The sequence below is a fragment of the Tiliqua scincoides genome, chromosome 3 (assembly GCF_035046505.1).
Source record: "Tiliqua scincoides isolate rTilSci1 chromosome 3, rTilSci1.hap2, whole genome shotgun sequence".
NCBI lineage: Eukaryota > Metazoa > Chordata > Lepidosauria > Squamata > Scincidae > Tiliqua > Tiliqua scincoides.
The window spans coordinates 159,934,074-159,959,065 of NC_089823.1; the positions used below are offsets into that span (position 1 = coordinate 159,934,074).

Consider the following 24,992-nt stretch of genomic DNA (forward strand, 5'->3'; position numbering starts at 1 on the left):
TCTGTAGTCCCTGGGCTACTCCCAGGAAGGTGTGGAGGGCTGTAGCCTCAGCCCCCTCCTGTGCAGGTCTGTTCACATGTAACCCCCGCTGTAGTCAGTGGGGCTTCCTCCCAGGAAGGTGTGGAGGGCTGCAGCCTCAGACCCCTCCTATGCAGGTCTACTCACAAGTAGTCAGTGAGGCTTCCTCCCAGGAAAGTGTGGAGAGGACTGCAACCTGAGAGCTCCAACCAACTTGTCTGCTCAGAAGTCCCATTGTAGTCAATGGGGCTTACTCCCAGGATAGTGTGGAGTGGGTTGCAGCCTGAGGGAGGGAGGACAGGCAGGCTGGCAGGGCAGAAGCTGCCCCCCCCACTTTCCCCCCCAGCTCTGGCTTCTCTTCACCACCTCTGGTTTCTGTGTCCTTTTTTTCCTTCCAGCAGGGTGCCTCTGGAAGGTGGGAGGAGTATCCATGTAAGATAAGCAGACATCATAACCGCCATATCTATTGGAATGGAGGAAGATCTGGTGAGGAGGTAGATGTGGTGTCAGCAGTGGCCCCTTTAAGGGTAAGGCCTGGGCATCCAGCAAAGTGTGCTGCACAGCTCCAGCCACTTGAAGGCAATAGGGCCCTCAGGGATATAAGGAGCACCTGAGGCAGGAAGGGGGTGTGGGTTGTAGAAGGAGTGCAGGTTGGAGAGGAGACTGACTTGGCTTATTGACATTGACACTCTGATTTGACTGACTTACTTTGGAATCTGACCTTAGACTGTGACTTGGCTTATTGACTTTGGACTCTGCCCTGGATACTCTGACTGACTTTGTGACTAATGGACTGCTGGAGACATGAGTTTGGTGTGTGGCTGCTGTGTCCAAGACCTGCTGATGACCCAGGGTCTGCTGTAGTGGTGGGAGGCTGGTGGCAGGAGAGAGGACCTCTGCAGGTTGAACAGGCAAGCTACCCTGGAGGTGGGGTCCAGCAGGACTGCAGGGCAGAACCAGGGTCATTTGTTGTGGGAAAGAAGGGGAACTAATTTGCTTAAAGTGGGCATAATTCTCCAGACAGAGAATGGCTTTGGAATCAGGCAAAACACCATAGAGGACCAGGCATCTGAAAACACAGGACAAGAATGTATGAGAAAACTAACTAAAAGCTACAAGAGGGGACTACATTATAAAAATGGGACCTACAAGAGCATAAAGGTAAAAAAAAAGAAAACACTTTATATGCAGTGTTATCTTCATTTTAGATGTCAAAAGGGTTTTGTGGCTCCAGAGGTTTTTTTCCTCCGGAAAATGGGTCCAAACGGCTCTTTGAGTGTTTGAGGTTGCTGACCCCTGTTCTAGTGGTAAGCCCAGAATTTATGCTGATGGATTGAGAGAACTGTCAACGTTAGGCCCTATTAAGACTGGGCTGTAAGAAATTTTATTAATGTATCTGTCTGGTTCAAATATTCCAACTCCCTTCTAATGCCCACTTTTGGCTAATTAACACCCTTCTTATCCAAGAACAGCTGTAATGTGCAAAGAAATGAACAGAACTCCTTATCAGTTGAGTAATTAACAAGCACTTATTGCTACAAACACAGGCACTCCTGCAAGTCCTCTTGTCCAGAGGCTTTCCCTCCCCAAAGCTCCACTTAACTCAGTGGGTAAAGGTCTAAAGTCTCCAGTCCAAGTCCAATCTGGTCTAATCTCCAAACCACAGTCCAGTGTTCCTAATTCAGTCTTCTGCAGTAGAGTCTCTCCTCTCCAGCAGTGTCCTCTACAGCAGAGTGTCTCCTCCAGCAGGGTCCTGGCAGTTCTCTCTTCTGTGTCCTTCAGCAGAGTCCTGGCAATCCCCTTCTCTCATAGGTATGGGTCAGGTAACTCTGGATCAGGTAGCATATCCCTCTGGGTCAGAGTAGCTCTGTCTGGGTAGTTTTGCTCCTTCTGAAGCTGCCTTTTATCCTTGTATGTCCCATTAAGTTCAAATGCAGCTCAGCTGTGATCTACTTCCTTGGCTCCTTGTTCAGTCCAAAATAGACTCAGGTGAGCCATCTCTTCAGTCCATGTCCATTCAAAGTCCCATCAAGGTCAAATGAAGCTCAGGTGTCCATCCAGGTCTCCACTGGCCTTGATTGATTACAGCTGTGGAGCCAGCCCTGCCCTTCCCAGAGCTGTCAAACAGCTGTCAAAACATGGAATCATGTCAACACCACATCATCCACCTGATGATCTTCTGATCTTCCATTACAGTATCAATGCTCTCAAATTTAAGAATTCTGTTTTTGTAGGGCATTAATGCTTCGTTCAGATACTAACTGCAGTTTAGCACAGAGAAGGCATGAGGAAATGCATTAGTACTAGTAGACAGTTCTGATAGATAACTTGTTACTATTTCATGATACTTCATAAAAAAAATATGAGAACTCTGGGCCAGTCAAGTTGCTTAGCAGTACTCCTGGATACTTTTGGAATCGACATTTTTTTTCCTGCAGAATGAAATTATTAACTATTGGGGATACCCCAGTGAAGAGTATCAAATCGTGACAGCCGATGGCTACTACCTACAAGTAAACAGAATTCCTTATGGAGTGCACAGTCCTGGACAGACAAGTATTTTAGAAGGAGGTGAGAGTGTTTGTACAACTGTTTGAGTGTACTATTCATATGATTGATCTACTCTTATTTCAGGGCAGGAATGGCTACAGTGTCACTTCTCTTCATCGCAGCCTGCAGGGGTGTGAATGTGTGTTTGCATTGAATGAGAGGAGTGATTGGGAGGCTTTTTTCATTCAAGAGAGAATTGTGAGGAAAGGATTTCAGTTTGTGAACCACTGGGGGTTCCCCTTCTCCTCCTGTGATTCTCTTATTGGGGCAGCCTGGCATATAATTTGTGTTCAGGGAAATGAAAAACCCATTCAGTCATCAGAGTAACTACAGGACAGTTTCTTCCCTCTGTAAGATTCTGAATGACTACAGGACCACATGAGCATACATGAAGTTAGCCTTAGCTGTGCTTGTGCTGCAGTGATGTAGTCAGGGGAGGCAGGAGTGGCAGAGCCACACTGAACCCAACAAGAAAGAAAAAGCCCAAGGACCAAGCAAGTAAATAGAAAAAATGCCTTGCCTTTCTGCTGCACTCCTTTCTTTTCGAGCCTAGTCAATGAGTTAAGCAGCACGTGTGCACACATTACAATACAAAGGGAAGCAGCCAGCAGTTTTGCTACAATCATGGCTGGCTTCCAATGAAAAAAGGGCAGCCTGCAGGTGTGTGTGTGTGTCTGTCTGACTGTCTGTCTGTCTTGGTTTCATTTTGGCTGAATGAGAGGGGAGGGGAGTGACTGAGAGAAGTTTCTTCACGCAAAAGAGAACTGTGAGAAAAGGATTGCAGTCTTGTGAACCACTGTTGGTTCCCCTACTCCTTTGATTTTTTTTTTATTGGGGCAGCTGGGTATATGATCTATGTTCACTCAAATGAAAGGCCCATTCAGAGTTATCAGAGCATTCTGATAGTCTTTATATATAAGAATACCCCCCCCCCTCAAAATTGGGTCACATGATGCAATTAACTGCACGTCTAGTATGGTTTTTAGATTTAATGGCAGCATTCTGTTGTGAAATGGTTGGTGACGGCACATGTCGTGTGCCAGTGGTGGCCATTTTGTGAGTGCTGCTGCAAGAGGAAGTGGCACTGTTGTCTCCCTGCCCAAGTATGCTGTCCCTGTTGGGAACATTGTCAGGTAGTGGGGGTGGAATGCGCGTCGGTTGTGAGAGGAACAGTGGACTGTTTGGGAGGGGCTGAAGAAGAATGGTGAACAGTGCTGTCTGTATCCACAAGGTGGTTGTAGACAGCAAGGGGTTATGCTGCTATCATCATTCCCCTCCCCCAGCAATGTAGCTGGTGCAGATCCAAGGTGACCCATTGGCTGAATGGACACTTACCCCAGGATAAGGGATCCTCCAATATTTCCATGACTGGCCCCCACAGAGGATGCAGCACATTGTATTGGCAGCGGGGTGTGGGGGTAATTCAGGATTGTGCTGCCGAAGATGTCCAGGTCCAGAATACACCTCCCAGGTGCCACCTTGTTGTCAAGGCAAAATGACTAACCTCAGATTCCACAGTTTCTGTTTCTTTTCCAGGGCATCGGCCAGCTGTATTACTGGTACATAGTGTGCTGGCTGAGGGCAGGTGCTTGATTGCAAATCTCCCCAGCAACAGTCCAGCATTTTTCCTAGCAGATGCTGGCTATGATGTCTGGATTCTAAATTGCAGAGGGACCACCTGGTCTAGAAGGAACCAGTATCTGTCTATCGATCAGGAACAATTTTGGAATTTCAGGTAAGCCCAGGAAACAGTTCGCAGTTTGAATAGATGGGAAATAAATTTTGATGAAGGGGCACCTTTGCCTTCTACCCCTCTGCAGTTTTATTCCTTGAGTCCAGTAACTATTAACTCATTGCAGTGAGGTTTTCATAAACATAGAGACTCATTTCATAAAGTGAACTTCAAATCAAAAACTTTTCAGAGCTTCCAAATAAGTGGCCACCAAGAAGGTCAAGTGCGTCTTTACTGATTACAAAAAGAGAAAATGGCAAACGTGTTAGTCATTTGAAAAAGATTTACAACGTTGATTGCCTACCTAGTGTGAGTCCTGAGTTGTTATTATCCATACTTACTGATAAACCCATTCCAGCATTCTTCTTAGTTGGCAACCTTCAGTCTCGAAAGACTATGGTATCGCGCTCTGAATGGTGGTTCTGGCACAGCGTCTAGTGTGGCTGAAAAGGCTGATTCGGGAATGGCAATCCCTTCCACACTGGGAGCAAGTGCAGTCTGTCCCTGGACTGTCTCCCTGGTGATGGGCCTTCCTTCTTTGCCTCTTTGCCTCAGTCTGATGGCCAAGTGTCTCTTCAAACTGGAAGAGGCCATGCTGCACAGCCTGCCTCCAAGCGGGCTGCTCAGAGGCCAGGGTTTACCACCTGTTGAGGTCCATTCCTAAGGCCTTCAGATCCCTCTTGCAGATGTCTTTGTATCGCAGCTGTAGTCTACCTGTAGGGCATTTTCGCTGCATGAGTTCTCCATAGAGGAGATCCTTTGGGATCCGGCCATCATTCATTGTTACAACATTACCGAGCCAATGCAGGCATCACTGTTTCAGCAGTGCGTACATGCTAGCGATTCCAGCTCATTCCAGGACTGAGTTGTTTGGAACTTTGTCCTGCCAGGTGATGCCGAGGATGCGTTGGAGGCAGCGCATGTGCAAAGCGTTCAGTTTCCTCTCCTGTTGTAAGCGAAGAGTCCATGACTCGCTGCAGTACAGAAGTGTAGTCAGAATGCAAGCTCTGTAGACCTGGATCTTGGTATGTTCCGTCAGCTTCTTGTTGGACCAGACTCTCTTTGTGAGTCTGGAAAATGTGGTAGCTGCTTTACTGATGCGTTTGTTTAGCTCTGTATCGAGAGAAAGAGTGTCAGAGGTAGTTGAACCAAGATACACAAAGTCATGTACAACCTCCAGTTCATGTGCAGAGATTGTAATGCAGGGAGGTGAGTCCACATCCTGAACCATGACCTGTGTTTTCTTCAGGCTGATAGTCAGTCCAAAATCTTGGCAGGCCTTGCTGAAACGAATCATGGGCTGCTGGAGATCTTTGGCAGAGTGGGTAGTGACAGCTGCATCGTCGGCAAAGAGGAAGTCATGCAGACATTTCAGCTGGACTTTGCTCTCAGTCTGGAGAGGTTGAAGAGCTTTCCGTCTGATCTGGTCCAGAGATAGATGCCTTCTGTTGCAGTTCCAAAGGCCTGCTTCAGCAGGACAGCGAAGAAAATCCCAAACAAGATCAGCATAAGAAAACAGCCTGCTTCACTCCGCTTCGGATGTCAAAGGGGTCTGATGTGGAGCCATCGAAGACAACAGTGCCCTTCATGTCCTTGTGGAAAGACCTGATGATGCTGAGGAGCCTGAGTGGACATCCAATCTTGGGGAGAATCTTGAAGAGGCTGTCCCTGCTGACCAGGTCAAAAGCCTTCATGAGATCTATGAAGGCTATAAAGAGTGGCTGTCGTTGTTCCCTGCATTTCTCCTGCAGTTGTCTAAGGGAGAATACCATATCAGTGGTGGACCTGCTGGCTCGGAATCCACACTGTGATTCTGGATAAATGCTCTCTGCAAGTACCTGGAGCCTCTTTAGTGCAACTCGGGAAACAGCTTTCCTACAATGTTAAGGAGAGAGATGCCACAGTAGTTGTTGCAGTCACCCCTGTCGCCTTTGTTCTTGTACAGCGTGATGATGTTTGCATCCCTCATGTCCTGTGGTACTCCACCTTCTCTCCAGCAGAGGCAGAGGATTTCATGCATCTCAGTGGCGATGACCTCTTTGCAGTGCTTTAGGACTTCAGCAGGGATGCTGTCTTTCCCAGGTGCCTTGCCAAAGGGAGGGAGTCCAGGGCCACGTGAAGTTCTGCTAGGGCTGGTTCACTGTCAAGCTCCTCCAACACAGACAGGCACTTGATGTTGTTCAGCGCTTCTTCAGTCACTGCATTTTCTCGGGAATATAGCTCAGAGTAGTGCTGTACCCAGCATTCCATCTGCTGCACCCAATCCTGGATGACCTCGCCTGCGGCAGACTTCAGCGGGGCAATTTTCTTCTGTGTTGGACCTAGGGTCTGCTTGATACCATCATACATCTCCTTGATGTTGCCCGTGTCAGCTGCTATCTGTATCTGGGATCAGAGCTGGAGCCAGTAGTCATTAGCACATCTCCTGGCAGTCTGCTGGACTTTGCTGCGAGCAGCTCGGAGGACCTGCAGGTTGTGCTCACTGGGACAGGCCTTGTATGCTGCTTAAGCTCTCCTCTTTTCCTCAATGACTGGTTGTAACTCCTCAGAGTGGGCTTCAAACCAGTCTGCCGTCTTTTTGGTCTTCTTGCCGAATATGGACAAGGCGGTGTTGTAAGAACATAAGAACAGCCTCACTGGATCAGGCCAAAGGCCCATCTAGTCCAGCTTCCTGTATCTCACAGTGGCCCACCAAATTCCCCAGGGAGCACATCAGATAACAAGAGACATCATCCTGGTGCCCTCCCTTGCATCTGGCATTCTGACATAGCCCATTTATAAAATCAGGAGGTTGCACATACACATCTTGGCTTATAACCCGTAATGGATGTCAGGTCTATGTTCTGGGTAAGACAGAAACACAGCCAAAAAGGTGGTTCAGGAACAGGTGCAGATTGCTGGAGTCAGCAGGATCAGCAAACACCTGTGACTGCCTCACCCTGGGTGTGGCATAGCCTATACTGATTGGCCACTCCAACTACTTAATGTTCGGTCTGTTGAGCTTCCAGTGCAGCAGTAGGAGACTACTGAACTGCTGCCAGTAACTTGGGAGGCTGGATGTGAGTATATACATGTTGTTACTGACCATGGAATGAACTTTGACTGTGTATCTTGGAAAGCTGATTTGGATTTGTTGTTTATGGACTGACTGCTCATTGTGCTGACTAGGAACGTTTACTGATTATTCTACTTGTGATAACCCTTGCTCTGAAATATAACTAATGCATTCAAAGAACTCTGCTGGTGTATGCTGTTTTGTGTGCCTGCTCATCCAAGGTTCCATACAACTCTTTACCAGCCAAAGGGCTGCAGCTTTAACAATGGATTTTTCCTCCAGAAACTTGTCCAGTCCCTTTTTAAAGGCATCCAGGCTAGACGCCATCACCACATGCTGTGGCAAGGAGTTCCACAGACCAACCACATGCTGAGTAAAGAAATATTTTCTTTTGTCTGTTTTAACTCTCCCAACATTCAATTTTAGTGGATGTCCCCTGGATCTGGTGTTATGTGAGAGTGTAAAGAGCATGTCCCTATCCACTCTGTCCATCCCCTGCATAATTTTGTATGTCTCAATCATTTCCCCCGTCAGGCACCTCTTTTCTAGCCTTTCCTCATAAGGAAGGTGCCCCAGCCCCGTAATCATCTTAGTCGCTCTCTTTTGCACCTTTTCCATTTACACTATGTCTTTTTTGAGATGCGGTGACCAGAACTGGACACAATACTCCAGGTGTGGCCTTACCATAGATTTGTACAACAGCATTATAATATTAGCCGTTTTGTTCTCAATACCTTTCCTAATGATCCCAAGCATAGAATTGGCCTTCTTCACTGCCGCCGCACACTGGGTTGACATTTTCATCGACCTGTCCACCACCACCCCAAGATCTCTCTCCTGATCTGTCACAGACAGCTCAGAACCCATCAGCCTATATCTAAAGTTTTGATTTTTTTGCCCCAATGTGCATGACTTTACACTTACTGACATTGAAGTGCATCTGCCATTTTGCTGCCCATTCTGCCAGTCTGGAGAGATCCTTCTGGAACTCCTCACAATCCCTTCTGGTCTTCACCACTCGGAAAAGTTTGGTGTTGTCTGCAAACTTAGCCACCTCACTGCTCAACCCTGTCTCCAGGTCATTTATGAAGACGTTGAAAAGCACCGGTCCCAGGACAGATCCTTGGGGCACACCGCTTTTCACCTCTCTCCATTGTGAAAATTGCCCATTGACACTCACTCTCTGTTTCCTAGCCTTCCACCAGTTCTCAATCCACGGGAGGACCTGCCCTCTAATTCCCTGACTGTGGAGTTTTTTCAGTAGCCTTTGGTGAGGGACCATGTCGAACGCCTTCTGAAAGTCCAGATATATAATGTCCACGGGTTCTCTCGCATCCACATGCCTGTTGAACTTTTCAAGAGTTCTATAAGGTTTGTAAGGCAAGACTTACCCTTACAGAAGCCATGCTGATTCTCCCTCAGCAAGGCCTGCTGTTGTAAACAGCATTCTTGAAATGTTCCCATCTGTTGGATGCATCTGCATCGGCCAGGCCTGGAAGAGATTCCTCAAGCGCTCATGCAAATTCCTCCACTTTTCTCTTATCCCGGGTCTTGCTGGGATCAGTGCAAGGTCTTCCTTCCTTTTTCATGTGAGACAGTCGCTTTGTTTGCAGTTTCACTCAGCTGCACACCAGGGAGTGGTCAGTGTCGCAGGCAGCACCCTAATAACTGCGTGTGATCTTGATGCTGGGAAGGCTGGAGCATCTGGTGAGAATCAGGTCGAGCTAGTGCCAGTGCTTTGATCTTGGGTGTCTCCAAGAGACTCTATGTTGGGGCTTCATGTTGAAGAACGTGTTGCTGACACAGAGATCATGATGACAAATTCCAGCATTATAGACAAAATTAATAATTCAAAAACCTGGTTGAACAATCAGATCAAATAATATGACTTCAAATTCATGTTTCTTGCTTTGGAGGTTAAAATTGTGGATATTAGGAAAAGAGTCTTAAGCAAGCAAGTGCTCATTCATAAGTAGCAATGGTGCAAAGTTTCTGAGTGGGAGAAAGTGGAGTGGAATTCTAACATGATACCTACATTCCAAGCCTGGACAAAGCTTCTGCTTTCCCTTTTCTTTCCTCTTAAACCTGGTGATTGAAGTTCTGCATGACAGCCACAAGGTGGAGGTGAACTTCAGCCTTTCCAATTTCTTTCCATATTCACAGTCACATGGTGTTGTAGAATTACTGCTCCTCCCTCCCCCCCTCCCCGTAAAAAAATCCCCCTCCTTACCACAATAATATTTTTACACACACAGGGTAAACTGTCAAAGTATAAGGTGTCCTCTTTCCCACCAATCCACATATGTCATAACATTTTGGTTCCATAGTTTTTCCCCATCTCTTTGGTTACTATCATTTAAAAGACAAATTTTCTGAAAATTGTGTTTGGTTTCACGTGTGCTTGTAGGAAAGATATCCAACATTGCACACTCAAATAAATGAATTTTCCCCAATCTACATGGCTTGCTAAAAAGACATGAGATGATCTCAAGAAAGAGGTGGTATTCCCCTGCAGGATACAGCGGGTAGCACATTGACACCCTTGCATAGCCGTATGGGGAGTTAGGTAGGATTGGTCTGTGTGTTAGTCTACATTCAGCAGATCTAATGGGTGAAGGTGAACTAACTAATCTTCTGATGGTTTCGAAGAGGTAGGCAGGTCAGGTGGCTAGAACAGTCCTGTGCTAGATTCTTACACACTTCAGACATGTAACAGAACATTTTTTCAAGTGTTACAGCTGCCAGAAGGCAGCCTTAAAATGCTATAGGTCTGTAGGCTTATAGTGCTCTGTTTAAGGGAGAAGAATATCACCCGGATAAGCTTTAAAACTTGTAAATGGGTACAGGAGTGTGGTGCTGTGTAGGGGATTCCCTGGTTTATGCTATCCGTGGAGGGGGACTAGGAGCACATCCCTGCTGATACTGGGGCATGCCTTTAATTGCAATAAACATATAGTGCTTGTTTCTGTACTCCTTCCACAGGATAATAAACCTGCCACCTTGCCTTGTAAGTGGAAACATGATCAAGCCCTGTTCCACGTACCAGTGCTACTCAGAGTGGTGGTCTGTAAGCCATTGGCTACCAGTTTGCTGCAAATTTCCAAGAAAGACACAATAGTAATAATAGAGCCAGTGGTGTAGCTAATGAACATGTAGTCCGGTGCAGAGCTCAAAATGATGCCCCAGAAGTGATGTCACAACTGGAAGTGATGTCAAACTCGGGCCTTTTAAAAAGTGCAAGTTGGGGGGAAACCTGACTCCCCCCCACCCCAGCAGTTCACCACACACTTGATCTGCTGCCTCTCCCCAGCCAGTGGCATAGCTAAAATATCTATATGTTATCTGGGATCAAAGAAGATTTTGTAGCCCCTCTCCATGACAAAATCAAATTTAATTAAGTAAATAAATAAAAAGTGTGCCCCCTATTAGTTAAGGACACTGTGTTGGGTTGAAGAGAGATTGTTATTCTCCCCCTGCTAAATATAAGAGGAGCATCACTTGAAAAAGTGCCTCTTTACCAGTTAGCAGGAGTAGCTGTGTTATGATACATGGAAATGAGAGCTGCCTCATATTAACACCTTAGTGGTTCCATGCAGTATCATAACAACATCTCATTTGGTCTCAGAACAATCAGTTTCATGGGTCAGTTTTGAGTCAAGAAAATCTACTTTTTGTTCCATAAGGCAGTTGCGTATTCTTTTTCTGGTTAATTGGCCATAACTTTTGATAGAATACAGATATTCAAATGAGGTTTATTTCATTGTGCTTTGCTTTAAATTACCTTTCCGATGATATATAACTTAATGGTATTATTCATACATACCAAATTTTTTCACAATTTTGGCAACTGGTGTCAAGCTCAGCTTATTGCCCCCCCTAAATCTTGTTGCCTGGTGCGACTGCTACCCCCTGCACCCCCTTAGCTACGCCATGGAATAGAGCACAGATCTGATTCTGCAACTTTGGAACAGAGCAACTATAGAGCAACTTTAGGGGGGGAAACTTTGCTTGTCTCTTTTACATTCAGAGAAAAAATTGCTGGCCCCCCACATCAGATAGTGGGGGAAGCACTGCCCTATACTGTGGTATTTGTGTAGGAAACCCAAATATGGTATTTCCTAGGAAATATCTTGATTCTGTTTTGTTTGTGTGTGTGTGTATTGCAGTTTTCATGAAATGGGGATATATGATGTTCCAGCAACAATCAACTTTATTCTGCAGAAAACTAAGCAAGATGCATTATATTATGTGGGCCACTCCCAGGGTGCTACAATAGGTAAGTTGACAGGAACAGAATGAAATGTGCTTCACTTTTAAATCCTTTCTGAAGTCTCGGGGCCAATCCTAAGCTTTGCACGCCAGCTCACTGAAAGGCACATTTGCAGGCCCTAGTGCCAGTGCTCCACTGGTGCTAGCCCAATGCTGGCCGGCGCTGGACTAGCACTGGTGGAGCACTGGAGCTCCAGCACTTGGCAGTTGCACAGTCCTCTAAGCATCAGAGAGGTAGGTAGGGGCATGGGAAAAGGCAGGGAGGAGGCATTCCTGGATGGGGGGAGGCAGAGGGAGGGCGATGATAGGGTGGGAGGAGGAGTTCCAGGGGAGGGAGCAGGGCGGGACAGGTGGAGCTTTGCTCCACTGAATCCACAGCCTCCGTGTTTGGCTGGCTGCCCGACACAGAGGCTGTGAATTCTACACCGAACTTCGGGTTGACGTAGAATTGAGTAGCTCCATCATGGGGCTACTCGCTTTACCTGGGGTAAGGGGACAAAAGTCCTTCTGTCTCAAGGAGGAGGCAGCAGCTGCCTGGAGCATGCTGGATGTGACAGCAGCCATTTTTGGCACCACTGCAGTCCCACGTGCCGGGTAGCTCAGGATTCAGCTGCCCGTCTCCGGGCCGGAGGGCAGAACAGATCTTGGGAAAAATAGGCTGAAAATGAGGTTCATACAGCATGTCACAAGTGGAGCACAAAAGGAAAGTATAGGGCTTGGCTGCATCCAGGGCTGCACCTTGGCCGAACGTGATCCACCTCCTCCCCTTGCTCTGGAGAGGGAGAAGCAAGCCCAGGGTCTGAAATCTCTGAGAGAGGAACTCTCCCCACAACTAGCACTTGACCCTGGAGACAAAAGCCAGGGCTTCAAGGGGAGCACAACAGGATGGAGCAGAGCTTCCTTCCCCCACATGTTCTGCCTATACACTTTGTTAAGATCTGAATAGTCTGCAGTGAGAAGAATGCTCAGCAGCCATTTTGGGACAGCCTCGCCTTATTTATCTCTGTACAGCAATGCCTTGACTTTCATCCAGTAGACTTTCATGGCTTTGCTTTTCCAGCCCTTTTCAATTATAACCACATTTACAATTTCGTCCACATGCTTTCCTCTTTTGTATGATTTCATCCAACCTCCACACTGTTTATCAACATCTTAGATTTGTTTTTATTTTATCTCTGTTTTTTTAGGATTTGCATGCATTAGCATGTGTCATATGGGTACTTAGTCACATTTTTTTTGCCAGCCAAGATAAATTTGCATCCTTAATAAGGCTATGCTCTGATATTCATCCAGCTTTGACTTTCATCTATACTCTGGTCTCTGCCAGTTCCTGGTGAAGTCCTGCTGAACTTAGGGTTCTGTGAGTTCCCTTCATAGAAAGATATTGTAAAAGTCCCATTCAAAATTGGTGTTTACTCTTTGTCTGCTCATGTAAACTGCCTTGAATGCTGTGTAAAAAACAGAAGAAGGATGTATAAAAATACTTTTAAAAAATAAGTGAATGAAGTTTAGGTCTATCTATTTACTCTTAGTTATCATGTGGAATGTGACCTAGCCTAGATTTTTATCCTCTTTAAGACATGAGAACCATCAAACTCTTCTTGCTCTTTGACTCACGGCCATGTGATATTTGGCCAGCCAAATCCTAAAGGCACAATGTGCCAGAGCACCCCCCCTACACACACACACACCGGCTGTCAAGTATTGCAAATGTGCTGTAAGGCACATTTGCGCTGATCAAGAGCCAGCAGTGTCGGCACAATGATGTGCACTGGCCTGCTGGCGTCAGGTCTAGTCTCTGCACTGGCCAGCACAGGGGGTGGGAGAGGGTGGAGGGAGGGTGGAACAGAGGTGGAGAGGGGTGTTTCTGGGCCAGGGTAGAGCGAAACTGGGGGAAGATTGGGCCCAGGAAGGGGGTGGGATCAGCAGTATATGCCATATCCCAACCCCCATCCCTGGCCCAAACAGCACTACAGGGCTTCTTGGATAAACAGCTGGTCCGAGTAGCCCCATAAGGCAGGCTGTGGTATTATAGGGGGTAAGGGGAAAAATATCCTCTTACCCTGAAGTGAGTTCCCATCTGCTTCTAACCTACGTTGGATACAGCACAGGCCATTGTATACTACCCAATTTATATTTTATTTTCGGATGAAAGTTCCTTAAAAAAGAACTGTTTGAAGGTGAGGGGGATAGTATCTTGATGCAAGTTGCTGCCACCAGCATCGACCCCTCACCCCCGTTCCACCCCTGCTCTCCCCCTCAAAAAACTGCTCCAAAACTCTCCCTGCGCTCCCCCTCCCCACCCACAAGACTCTCCCGCTGCCTTGGAGCAGTCTGGAAGCTGCCTTGGAGCAGTCTGCGGCAGCATGGTTCCTGTGCTGCTCCCTCTTGGCAGTGGTAGCTTGAACCGGTCTGAACTGGCCTAGTGGCAAAGTCCCCCATGTGCCACTGCAGCACCTTTTGTGACAGCAGGACAATCATTCCACTGCCTCAAACAGCCCATGGTGTTTGGTTGCCAGTCTCAGAAACATTGGGCCCCTCAGAGCTGATTTGGGCAGTTTTCATACATCTCTCCTTGTACCTGTTCACCAGCTTATTCATTTTCAGAGATCAGGCTCTCTGGGTTTTATGCTGCAGGACAAGCAGAAACCTCTGGTGACACATGTTGGGAAAGAAGGTGCAGTGGTGAGAAACAGTTTGCCTGTTGCTTCCTGTCTGTTAAGCCACTCTCATGTGCATAAATCCTATGTTGACAAAAGAATCAGTGGGTCTTGCGACCTTCAGAGATCAAACTATTCTTATTAGTAATAAAACAATTTGTATAACACTGTTGAACAAAAGCATTTTCAGAGTGACCTATGCAGAAAAATAAATCAAAAGATGGTTCCCTTTTGCTCAGAGCTAGGTCTTCTGTCAAGGCATGTGGACATTCTTCCCTATTAAAAAGCACAAAAACTGAATACACAGAATGCAGACACCAGGAAAGATGGATCAGATTGCACAAACAACAGGACAGTCATCTCATTATGGGGATTTATTTTCAGCTGTCCAAAACCTGAATACAGTACAGGTAAAAAGCATTAATACATGCAAACCAGTGCAAGTACGCCCCTCCCATTTGAAGTCCTACAGGTTCTCTCATTTAGGTTTCTGAATTTTGTTCTCTTTTACAGGCTTCGTTGCATTTTCAGTCATGCCACAGTTGGCTCAAAAGGTCAAACTTTTCATCAGCTTTTCTCCTGGCTACACGTTAGTAGGTACCAAAGGCATTCTTGCCCTGCTGCTGGCACTTCCTAGAGACATACAAATAGTGAGTATTTCTTATATAATGTTATTCTTGTACAAACTTATCATTCCAATATTTCCCTCCCAACCCATTCATTCAATCTTTTCTGACATTAGAAGTGGGCAATTGCTGCTGACATCCGATCTTTGTTTCACCACTACCGTGTCCTCTATGCACAGTTAAGAACCTGTTGATGTCCCTGAACATGCGAGGGAGTTCAGAGGCTTCTTGAGATTGATCAGACCCTGCCAATCCCCCCCCCCCCAAAATACCATCTTTGTGTTATGGGAGGGCTAAATGAGACCATTTCAGTCAAGCAAGAAAGGTGTCTCAGGAAAACCTTGGCTTCCAAATAAGCAGGCTTTAATCTAAGGCAGAAAAATTCTTGGACAGAACCTTGATGTTTCCTTGTGATTCAGGGCTACTGGTTAGATTGGTTTCTAAAGATTCTGCATGTTTAATTCCCAGGCTATATTTGGGGAGAAAGAATTATGTTTACTCAGTAACCGCATTAAAGACATCAATGCCAAGTTGTGCAGCTATCCAGGATTAGACCAACTTTGCATCCAGTTGATCTTCACAGCAGCAGGATTTAATGAACACAACTTAAATGTGGTACGTGGATTCTATGTTCTTATTTATGTATGTTGCTTAACAGCCCGAAATGTTGCTGTTCCCAGTGGTACTTTATAAACTTCAAGAAGAATTGCACACTGGGGAAAACTAACTTGTGTGCAGGGATCCTAAGGGCAGGATGAGGAACATGAGAGTGAAAAGTGCAAAAAAAAAAAAAAAGCGAAAGGGGGGAAGTTACAAAACTCAAAACAAAAAACAGTGCCAAGCGAAGCTCTCCCACTCACTCAGTGCAGCTCATCTTACTGCACTTATTTGCTGACCTCTCACTCCTGGATGGTCCCTCAGAGTAAGCCACTGTTGGAAAGAAAAGGATGAGGAGTGGAAGAGAAAGAAACATTTTAGAAGGAAAAGGGGCATAAAGAAGTGCAAGAATGAAGGGGAAGAAAGGGCTTAGGAAAACTGGGATATCTCAACGGGGCCAGGGTTAACAAAATGAGGGTTGAAGGTGTATGCAAGGGGAAAAAAGGGAGGAGAGTTGGAGGATTACTGGAATAGGAAGACAGGAAAGTACTGCAATTCTGACCATGCTGAATGTTTTTGATGAAAGAACAGATCTCTATGGTCAGAACCCAAGGCCTCTAAAGAAGGGGTGAGCCTGGAGGCAGGCTGTGAATCACTTCCCCCGCTTTCCCAGTGGGAAACTAGTCATTTTGGTGTCGCTGCAGCCTTGGGTGCAGGGCAGCTCAGGATTGGGCTGTTAGAGACCTATGGGATCCTTTGTGGGTGAGCTAATCAAAGCCCCTTTTGTTGTTACTTAATGGTGCTTGACGGGTGCTGATTTTCATTTCCCCCCTTTGCAGTGGTGTAGCTAGGTCATTTGACACTCCGGGCCCATAAAATTTTGACACCTCCCCATACAACAAAATTAATGAATTAAATATTTTTCATATTTTTACACCACCCTTCCTCTAAGGCGGTCAGGTTGGTGTGCAAGGTTCCTCCCCTTCTTTCGTCCTCATAACAACCCTCTGAGGTAGGTGAGGCTAAGAGATAGTAATAGTCATGGCATGAAATGAATAATAATAATGGCCGGAAAATAAATGCAGTGAATATTTCCCACAGGCAATGGATGAACATCAGTGCCCTCCCTTGCTATTGCTCCCCTGGACATAGTACTCAGTGACATATAGTCTGCATTGAATTACACATCAAATGATATATAACATAATGGTATTATTCCTAACAAATGTGATTTCTGCAATTTTGGTCACTAGTGGTGTCATTCCCCCCTGAGGGTGTCACTTGGGGTGGCCCACCCCTTGCCCCTTTCTGTCTATGCCATTGCCCTTTTGGGCTTCTCCTAAAACAGTTCAACAATAAAATGAATGTGCAGATAAGCAAGCACACTCTCTCATACTCATACTGGGAGGAGGAATGTTCATGGTTCTGGAATTGTTGGTAGATGGGGATATGTTTGATGCAGTTATGTATGATGGAGGCCCAAAGCGGATCTCAGAGGTCCCCTAAAACAGGTCAACACAGACACAAGCAGACTCTCATACACAGAAAGAAGGAAGGTCTGAAACACTAAACCTGTCATCGATTTGACTGCACATGAGACAGATGAGGAAAGATAGAGGGGAATTGTGGGTCTATAATGAGGCTGTGTCAATGACCAATGTTGCCATTCTGCACCTGCTGAGTCTGTGTGTGATGTGTTGCCACAGGGCAAGGGAGCCAAGACCAGGTGAGCCTCCTGAGTAAAATGCTGAAGAGAGCTAAGAATCAAGTCTTAACTACCCAATCTTAATTTGCTCTGAAGCTGGCTGTCCAGCACATGTCCTTGCTCCAGCATGCTTGGCTTGAGAATATAATTATTATTATTAACAGTATTTATATACCGCTTTTCAACAAAAATGTTCACAAAGCGGTTTACAGAGAAAAATCAAATAACTAATGGCTCCCTCTCCCAAAAGGGCTCACAATCTAAAACGAATAGTTACGAACATGCTTTACAGCATCTTGGCAACACTCTTAGGCCAATGCAGGAGGCTTGTGCCGGCTCAGTACAACTCCAGGATTATGTTCCACAAAACTTAGGCCATGGCCTTAATCCTAGGAGGGATGCAGAGTAAGAGAGCCAGAGCTGCTTTCCCCATGGGAGAGAGTCAGACCACAAAGTTCAACTGACTAGCCTGTGTTGGAGCAGAGGCTTCAGTTGTGCTTGGGAAATTGACAAGGATGGGTGAAAAGGGAAGGGCAAGCAGGGGTTGCCAATCCGGACTGCTTGCTGGCATGGTGCTCTTGGATGGCAGCTGGAATGGAGGGGGAGGGCTTCACAAAGCTCCAGACAAACAATGGGAAAGGAAGGAGGCCAGGAATGAAGAGTACAAAAGTCTTGTGTCCTGGTTTTCTATAGATTTTTGTCCCGTAGAATCCTATGGGATTCTTTGGGGGTAAGCTAATCAAGGCCTCTTTGTTACTGAATGGTCACCAAATTGGTGCTGCCTTTGTCTTTCTCATCCAGGTGCAGGTGTGGTATCTAGTTCAGGAGGTCCATTGGCTTGTTAACATGCTTTCTAATTTGGGTTTAAACTTGAGGTTGGTGAGGACAGTTAGACTTGGCAATCTTTCCTTGTTTTGCTAGCCATGTCTTTCCCAAAGCTGGGAGCCTGGAGGAGTTGACTGTGGTCACATGGGAAAAGTTGCAATTACTAATTTTGAAGCAGGTGAGGTGAACCCCACTTGAATTTTGGTGCATGTGCTTCCCACACTGCCCCCCCCCCCACACACACACCTTTTGGCTGAGGCATTATATTAAATTCAGGGAATTTATAACTCAAGAGGCCAAAATGCAGTGGAACAGCTCTCTCAGCTATCCTCTTTGGGAAGAGCGAAGGGGGAAGCGAGGACAAAGAGGTGGTGGCAGTTCTATCAAGGTGCCTTAAGAGTGAGGAGTGGGGTTTGCAGTGAATTCCCAAATACAGCCTTCCTGGGAGAGGCAGCACAGGAGAGGCACAGAACTGGGCGATCAGGTTTACTTTGTAGTTCCTGTACCTCAGTGGGCCAAGCAAGGAAATCTCTTCTGCAGGGTAGATATTCTTGGCATCTCCCTTTGTATTTTTTTTTTTCTCAGAGTCGAGCAGATGTGTATGGTGGAATAGCACCTGATTTTACTTCTGTGAAGACAGGACTTCATTGGAGCCAGGTAGGATTTCCTGAATGTATTCTCTATAGTTATAATCCAAAAGTTACTACTTGACTGAATGTTCATTTTCCGCTATATGTGTGTTAACAGCTCAAACTTTTCTAGCAAGATATGTTTTAATCTTTTCAAACCTCAAATATCAAATGTCATCTTAACTAGTTTTTAAATGCTTTTGTAGAGACTGTTTTATTCCAACCAGAAGGATACACATTTTATAGTAGAAAATCATCATTCTACAAATTCCTGAACTTTGAATTGTCACCAACCACAGTTCCTATATATGCAAATCTATCCTGCGTCTCATGTGCCATTATAGAGCTCTTCTTTTGGAAGGAACATTACTTTGATGCAAGCTGGGAGGAGGCTTGACCGGGTAGACCAGCTGTTTACTCCATAGGCTGCATCAGCTCAGGAAGGGCTCATGAAGTTATTCTCATGAGGGAACAGCCAGGCACACTGCAGGGGACTTGGCATAGCAGCAGTGTGCTGAACTTAGGGCCAGCCAGAGGTGGGTGATGGAAGAGGTCAGGAAGAGTCATGGGGATTCCCTCAGAGCTTGTGAAAGGTGAAGGATTATGCTTGGAGATGAAAACTCAAATATAAAATGTCTCAAACTGTCATAATAACGATTAAGCATTCTGCAATATCCTATCTTTCTGTTTCAGTTGAAAATGCCCGCAGCTTACATAGGGAAGAAAAGGTGATGGCTCCTTGGGTCCAGGGCACTGTGAGAGAAGGGCAAGAGGTTATTGACAAAGGCCACTCCACACTCAGTCCCCAAGCAATGTTGAAACAAGAGCATCACTAGCTGTCAGTTTAATCTGAGTGACCAGGAAGGTGCAAAGGGGGGGGGGGTCGGTTTAGCCTCTCCCCTCTCAGCACTCAGAAGACATTGAGAAAGGAGAATCCAAACCACTCCAATGGCCCCAGTGCACATGCGTGTGGAAGCACATATGCAATAGAGGCACCATGGGCAGCACAAGGTTTTGTCTGAGGATTCCCCGGAATCACTAACACTGAAAAGAGAACTAATGTCTTCAAAACTCTTGAACTAGTTAAACTTTAACCAAGAAAATACACTGTGTGTGTCACTGTAAGCCTACACATGTCTACTCATGAATTCCCTGAGTTCAATGGAACTTACTTCCAGATACGTGTGTATAGAAGTGCAAACAACGGTATGATCTTTGAAATGGCTTTTTAGAGACCCCAGTATTTTGGCAAAGCTCCCACACATTTTATACAAGGGATTCTGATTATTCAGTTTTCCATATAATTAATTTGAATATGAGCAACCCTACTTCAAAGTTAGAATTATGACAATTCCGCAGATTGTAATCTGACTATGTCCTGTTCCTCTTTCTAGTTATTCAAATCAAAACAATTTAAGTATTTTGACTATGGATCCAAGAACAAGGAATTTTATAACACGGTAAGGAAAATGAGGAAATATTTTGAAAGTGAGTAATTTGGTCTGGTCTTTAAGAGGTCTCAGTCAAATATGGGCTGTGATAGATGCTGGCCAAGTTGGGCACTTTGCTGCCCCACGGACAATCCCTTTCACTTACTTCTGTGCCTCTCCCACGATGGCTTCCATCCACCCCAATTCTTTTCCAACAAGGAATCTTAGAATGGATAACAAACCAGCACATGCTAGAAAATCCCCATCCCTTAAAAAAGAGAGGGATGACTTCACTGAAAAGGTCAGTTTTCTTATAAAAGAATACATATAGAACTATCGCATACAAAGAAATTCTTCCTTATGGTAGTGGTTGCTTGTAATGCAGAATGTATTTGAAGCATCTGATGAAGTCAGGACAAAAGGGCCATCTCAAAGGAAAGGATTTTTAGGAGCCCCTGCTCTTGCTCCCCACCTGCTAACCGCTAGAGACAGAGAGAAAGGAAAAGGGGGAAACGTGGCAAAGAGGGAAAACAAAGGGTTTTTCTATGAACTTAGCCTGTGGCTAAGAAAGGCGGTATCCTGGTGTCCAGTTTAAATGTGTGAGTTCTGGTTGAAACAGTTCATCCTGACAGGCTGGCATCCATATATGTTGGCATGTAAAGTGGATGCTTGTGTTACTTGGCAGAAACATCTATATTGACATTTATAAGGGTGTAATATAGGCATTAATATGGTCACCTCCTGATTAATCATTCTCTATGTCCATGCAGTTGAACCAGGGATTCTAGTCTCTTGCTACACCCCCTCCCCACCAATGCCACAACCCCAGGAAATAGCATTTTAACTCCATGTCCTGAATATTCCAGGCACTTTAACCAAACCATTCTTCCCAATATGTACAGTGAGGATGTTGGGGGGGGGGGGGGGATGTCATCAGATAGTTCTTAATCACAACATAAAGGTTCCCCATTGCTTGCCATGGGAGCTCCATCAGAAGGCTCATAATTTAAAAATTTAATGAGCAGAAGCAAGGCACCAGCAAGGAGGAAATGGTAAAGATGCTATGCTGAGATAAATAGGGAGAGTTGTCCTTCCACTGAATATAAAAGAATTCATGCTTAAAATGTGCCCCTTTGTCCAGTTAATAAGGGTACTCTCTCTTTTTCTTAAAATTGTTATATGACAGAAAACTCTGCTTCCATTCTTCTCATAATTAAAATAGCAGAATTGCAGTCAATTCTCATTATCTGCTATGTTTAGGAATCTACTAGGTAATCCACTAGGTTACAGGAAACCCTAGTGGACATTGAATTAGCAGATAATAAATCATTCAGCCTATGGAGAAAATGGGGTTGGGTTTCAGGGGACGCTCTTCACCACACACTCCATGAACTTTATGAACCTGAATCTCACCTTGAAGTCTATTGGGCTGGGCTGATAGCAAGGGCACATCAACTAGATATGATTCTTCCTCTGTACTGGCTATCCCTCAACTCACTGAAGGTTGCTGGCCCAATAACAAGTCTCAGAGTTCAGCAGTGGGGAAGGGGTTGCTTCACCCACCCTCCTCTTCCAGCTCTCTCTTGGCTCCTTCCCTGGGCTTGCCCCAGCCCCACAGCAGCCCTCAGGTAGCCTTCCAGAGACCTCACATTATCAGCCTCTCATCATCACTAGGGTCATGAAAGTTCAGCTGGAGACATTGAGATGGTCTCCACGTCTGGAAGCAGATCTTGGATGGTCTCCAAGTCTGGAAGCAGATTTGCTTCCAGATGTGGAGACCATCCAAGATCTGTTTCCACACCTGGAAGCAGATACAAATGTGTCTGACGATTCTCCATGGGCTAATCCCAATGCCTGTTCGACATGAAAACTTGACCCAATTGGACAACTTAGTAAAAAAAGAGAAGTATAATGACTTGACAATTATCGCAACCCCCCCCTGCCCATTGGCAGTATATGGTATACTGTCTCTTCCTCTCCCCCCCCCCCCGTATGGCGCTGGTGCTGCCTTCTGCTCACAAGGAGGCCACTCTTCTCCTCCTCCCACAACCTCCCTCTTGCCTGCCTGCTCGCTCATAGCTGTGCTGAGTCCCCCCATCCCAAGTGCACTGGCACAGTATTTGCAGATAACGAGAACAGAATTGCGGATAATAAAACATAGGTGTCAATTCTGCCTCAGATAAGCAAATTTGCGGATAGTGAATTTGCATATAAAGAGAACTGACTGCATTTGCCGTTAATACATCAGATTTCATTAATCAACCAAAGTCCTCTTCAAGAATACCAAGCATGTAAATCAGAATCTTAGCTTCTCAGGTGCAAAAAATTGAAACTCTTGTCCTGCTAAATATTTATGGGATTATTAATCAAGATACATTTCAGTGCTTCTGAGACTTGAGAGCTTCCCTAATTCACAGAGTCAAGACCGCAGTTGACCTTGCTAGAGACAGTAGCTTCTAGACCACAGGTTCTCAAACTGGGTCAGTCACAACCCAACAGCCTGGGAAGCCCTATTTCTGGCCCGTTAAGGGGCAGGGAAGGGGGGAGGCAGCAACCCATTTGTTTTTTTAGGGTCAAGCTACACATTTCTTCTTGCTGCCCTCCCCAGCTTGCTATTTTAATTATGGAAAAAGGAAGTCATTTTTTTCTATTTAAATAGGGTGTAGTTGGGAGTAGAATGGCACCAGGACCAGAGTTTCCAACCCACAACATTCTGCCTGTGGTTCAACTCTGTTTTTTGGCTCCATCACATCTGTATTTAAAAACAATACAGTGGGCCCTCCTTGTCTGCAGGGGTTTGCTTCCAGGATTCCCCCCCCCCCCACGTATCCTGGGATCCACTCCTGAAGTGTGCACAGTTAATTACCTTGAGTTTATGGAAGCCTCTCCTGACTTGCACTGGGCCAGTAACACACTCTATTGGCCTCCTTGGACATTAGAACACACTAAGTAGCCTCTGGAAGCCACTTCCGGTCTCTACTTCTAAAAATCAGAAATAGCATTCTGAGGCCTGCGGAGACCAACAGAGTGGGTTGCAGGCCCTATGCAACCAAGGAGAGGCCTCCAAAGACTCTAGGTAAGTAATTGCAGGGAGCCTCTAGAGGCACCCATGTGGACCCCCAACTATCCCCCCATGGATAGTTAAATCAGTGAATTCGAGACCCACGGTTGCGGAGGGCGCACTGCAATAAAAAAATAATCAGTTTGGCCACTTTATACATTTGTCTAGCTTGGCCTTTATTAACCCAAGGGATATATTCACCGAGCACTGAGAAAGGAACGAGGGTATACATTGGCTCCCTGAGTTATAGACATTAGATTCACAGATGGCTGGCTCAGTGCTTTTGTGCATGTGCTTAAGGGCGCAATGCAGAAGAAGATTTGGCCCCATGGAAATCTCTTGCGCCGGCCCAGGAGTGCCGCAAATGTTCAGTAAAGTACGTTTGCACCCCCTCAGGAGTAAGCCACACCAGTGCACAGAGGCTGAATCCAGCCTCCATGGCAGCTTTTGTCATGAGCCTTGCATCAGCCAGGCTGGGCCACAGCAAGGCTCTGAGGAGGGTGGGGAGGAGGCAGGAGGGAGACATTCCTGGGTGAAGGGAGGGCAGGCAGTGGGCAGCCCTGGGTGCGGGCAGGTGGGGAGTAGGAGGTGGGGCTTGGATCTGGCAGTTATGCCGGATCCCAACTCCTGTTCCCAGGGAGTTCAGAACAGCTTCAAGCCTCAGGAAGTGGCGCAAGTCTGAGGAGACCCATAGAGGCAAGGGTGCCTTACCTGTAGGTAAAGATAAAAGTTTCCCCTTACTTCTGGTTGAGCCGCTTTGGGCTTGTATCGCTCACTGGATGCAGCGCAAGCCTCTTGGCTTGCCTGTTCCAGTGCAGGGTAGGATTGTGCCCTGACAGCCCAATCCTATCCACGCTTTCCTGGCAGTTGACTCTAATGGGGCTTACTTCTGCACAGACATGCATAGGATTGGGCTGTAAGTCCTTTATGGTGCTTTCAGGCAAGTGCCAGGGGACAGGTCCCCTGGGCAGGCAAGAACCGGTTACTTTGAGCTATGTAGGGTTCAATTTCCAGACAGACCTCTGGAATGGAAAGGGCATGTATGTTGAGTCTTTACATAAATTGTTGGAATATAACTCTTCAGGGCCAGATATCACAAATCCAAGAGTACTGTGGTGTTTGAAAAGTAAGGGCTGATATGGAATTGATCGGTGAAACTTGTTTTCATATTTTTGATTTGTTTTTTCAACAGACCACACCTCCATTTTATAAAATAGAAGATATGATTGTGCCAACAGCTGTATGGTATGGAGGACATGACATTCTTGCAACCAAAAATGATATTGAACTGCTACTCCCTCGCATCCCTCATTTAGATTACCAAAAGTATATTCCCTCTTGGAATCATCTAGATTTCATCTGGGGTCTTGATGCTCCAGAGCTTCTGTATCATGATATGCTTCTTCTGATGCAGCAGTACAAATAAGACCACATATCATTTTGAAGTATGTGGGATATATTGTATTTTAAAAATCTGATAGCTCTTGTGTCTTTAGAAATGGTTTTTGGAATCTTTTCTTAAACTATTTATATTGTTACTATTTGTAGCTCACCAACTAGTCTTGTTGGTTGCACGGGCACTATTGGTGGGGATATGATATAGTTGAACATCATAGAGAGACATTAACCCAGGCATTGCCCAGATAGAAATTGGGTCTACCTTGTATCTTGCTTTTGTTGCGCATGGATTTCAAATGTATATTTTCCTTTCTACTTTGAGTTAGGAATCATGTTTTATAAAAGCCAATTTAATTAAACATGTCTCTGGTGGGATGATTGAACATAACAGAAACACATCATGTTGGCAACCTTCAGTCTCGAAAGACTATGGTATC

At 45.7% G+C, this 24,992-nt stretch overlaps 1 protein-coding gene across 1 annotated transcript in view; it reads left to right on the top strand.

Annotated features, from left to right (window-relative positions):
- The window catches only part of LOC136644395 (putative lysosomal acid lipase/cholesteryl ester hydrolase), a 28,166-nt gene extending 3,583 nt beyond the window's left edge, over nucleotides 1-24,583 (top strand). Inside the window, exons 2-9 of the mRNA XM_066620241.1 lie at nucleotides 2,457-2,574; nucleotides 4,105-4,303; nucleotides 11,522-11,631; nucleotides 14,798-14,934; nucleotides 15,379-15,525; nucleotides 18,623-18,694; nucleotides 20,061-20,126; nucleotides 24,350-24,583. Of these exons, the coding sequence (XP_066476338.1) occupies nucleotides 2,457-2,574; nucleotides 4,105-4,303; nucleotides 11,522-11,631; nucleotides 14,798-14,934; nucleotides 15,379-15,525; nucleotides 18,623-18,694; nucleotides 20,061-20,126; nucleotides 24,350-24,583 (1,083 nt within the window). The remainder of the gene's footprint in view (nucleotides 1-2,456; nucleotides 2,575-4,104; nucleotides 4,304-11,521; nucleotides 11,632-14,797; nucleotides 14,935-15,378; nucleotides 15,526-18,622; nucleotides 18,695-20,060; nucleotides 20,127-24,349) is intronic.
- Nucleotides 24,584-24,992: the final 409 nt, after the last annotated feature.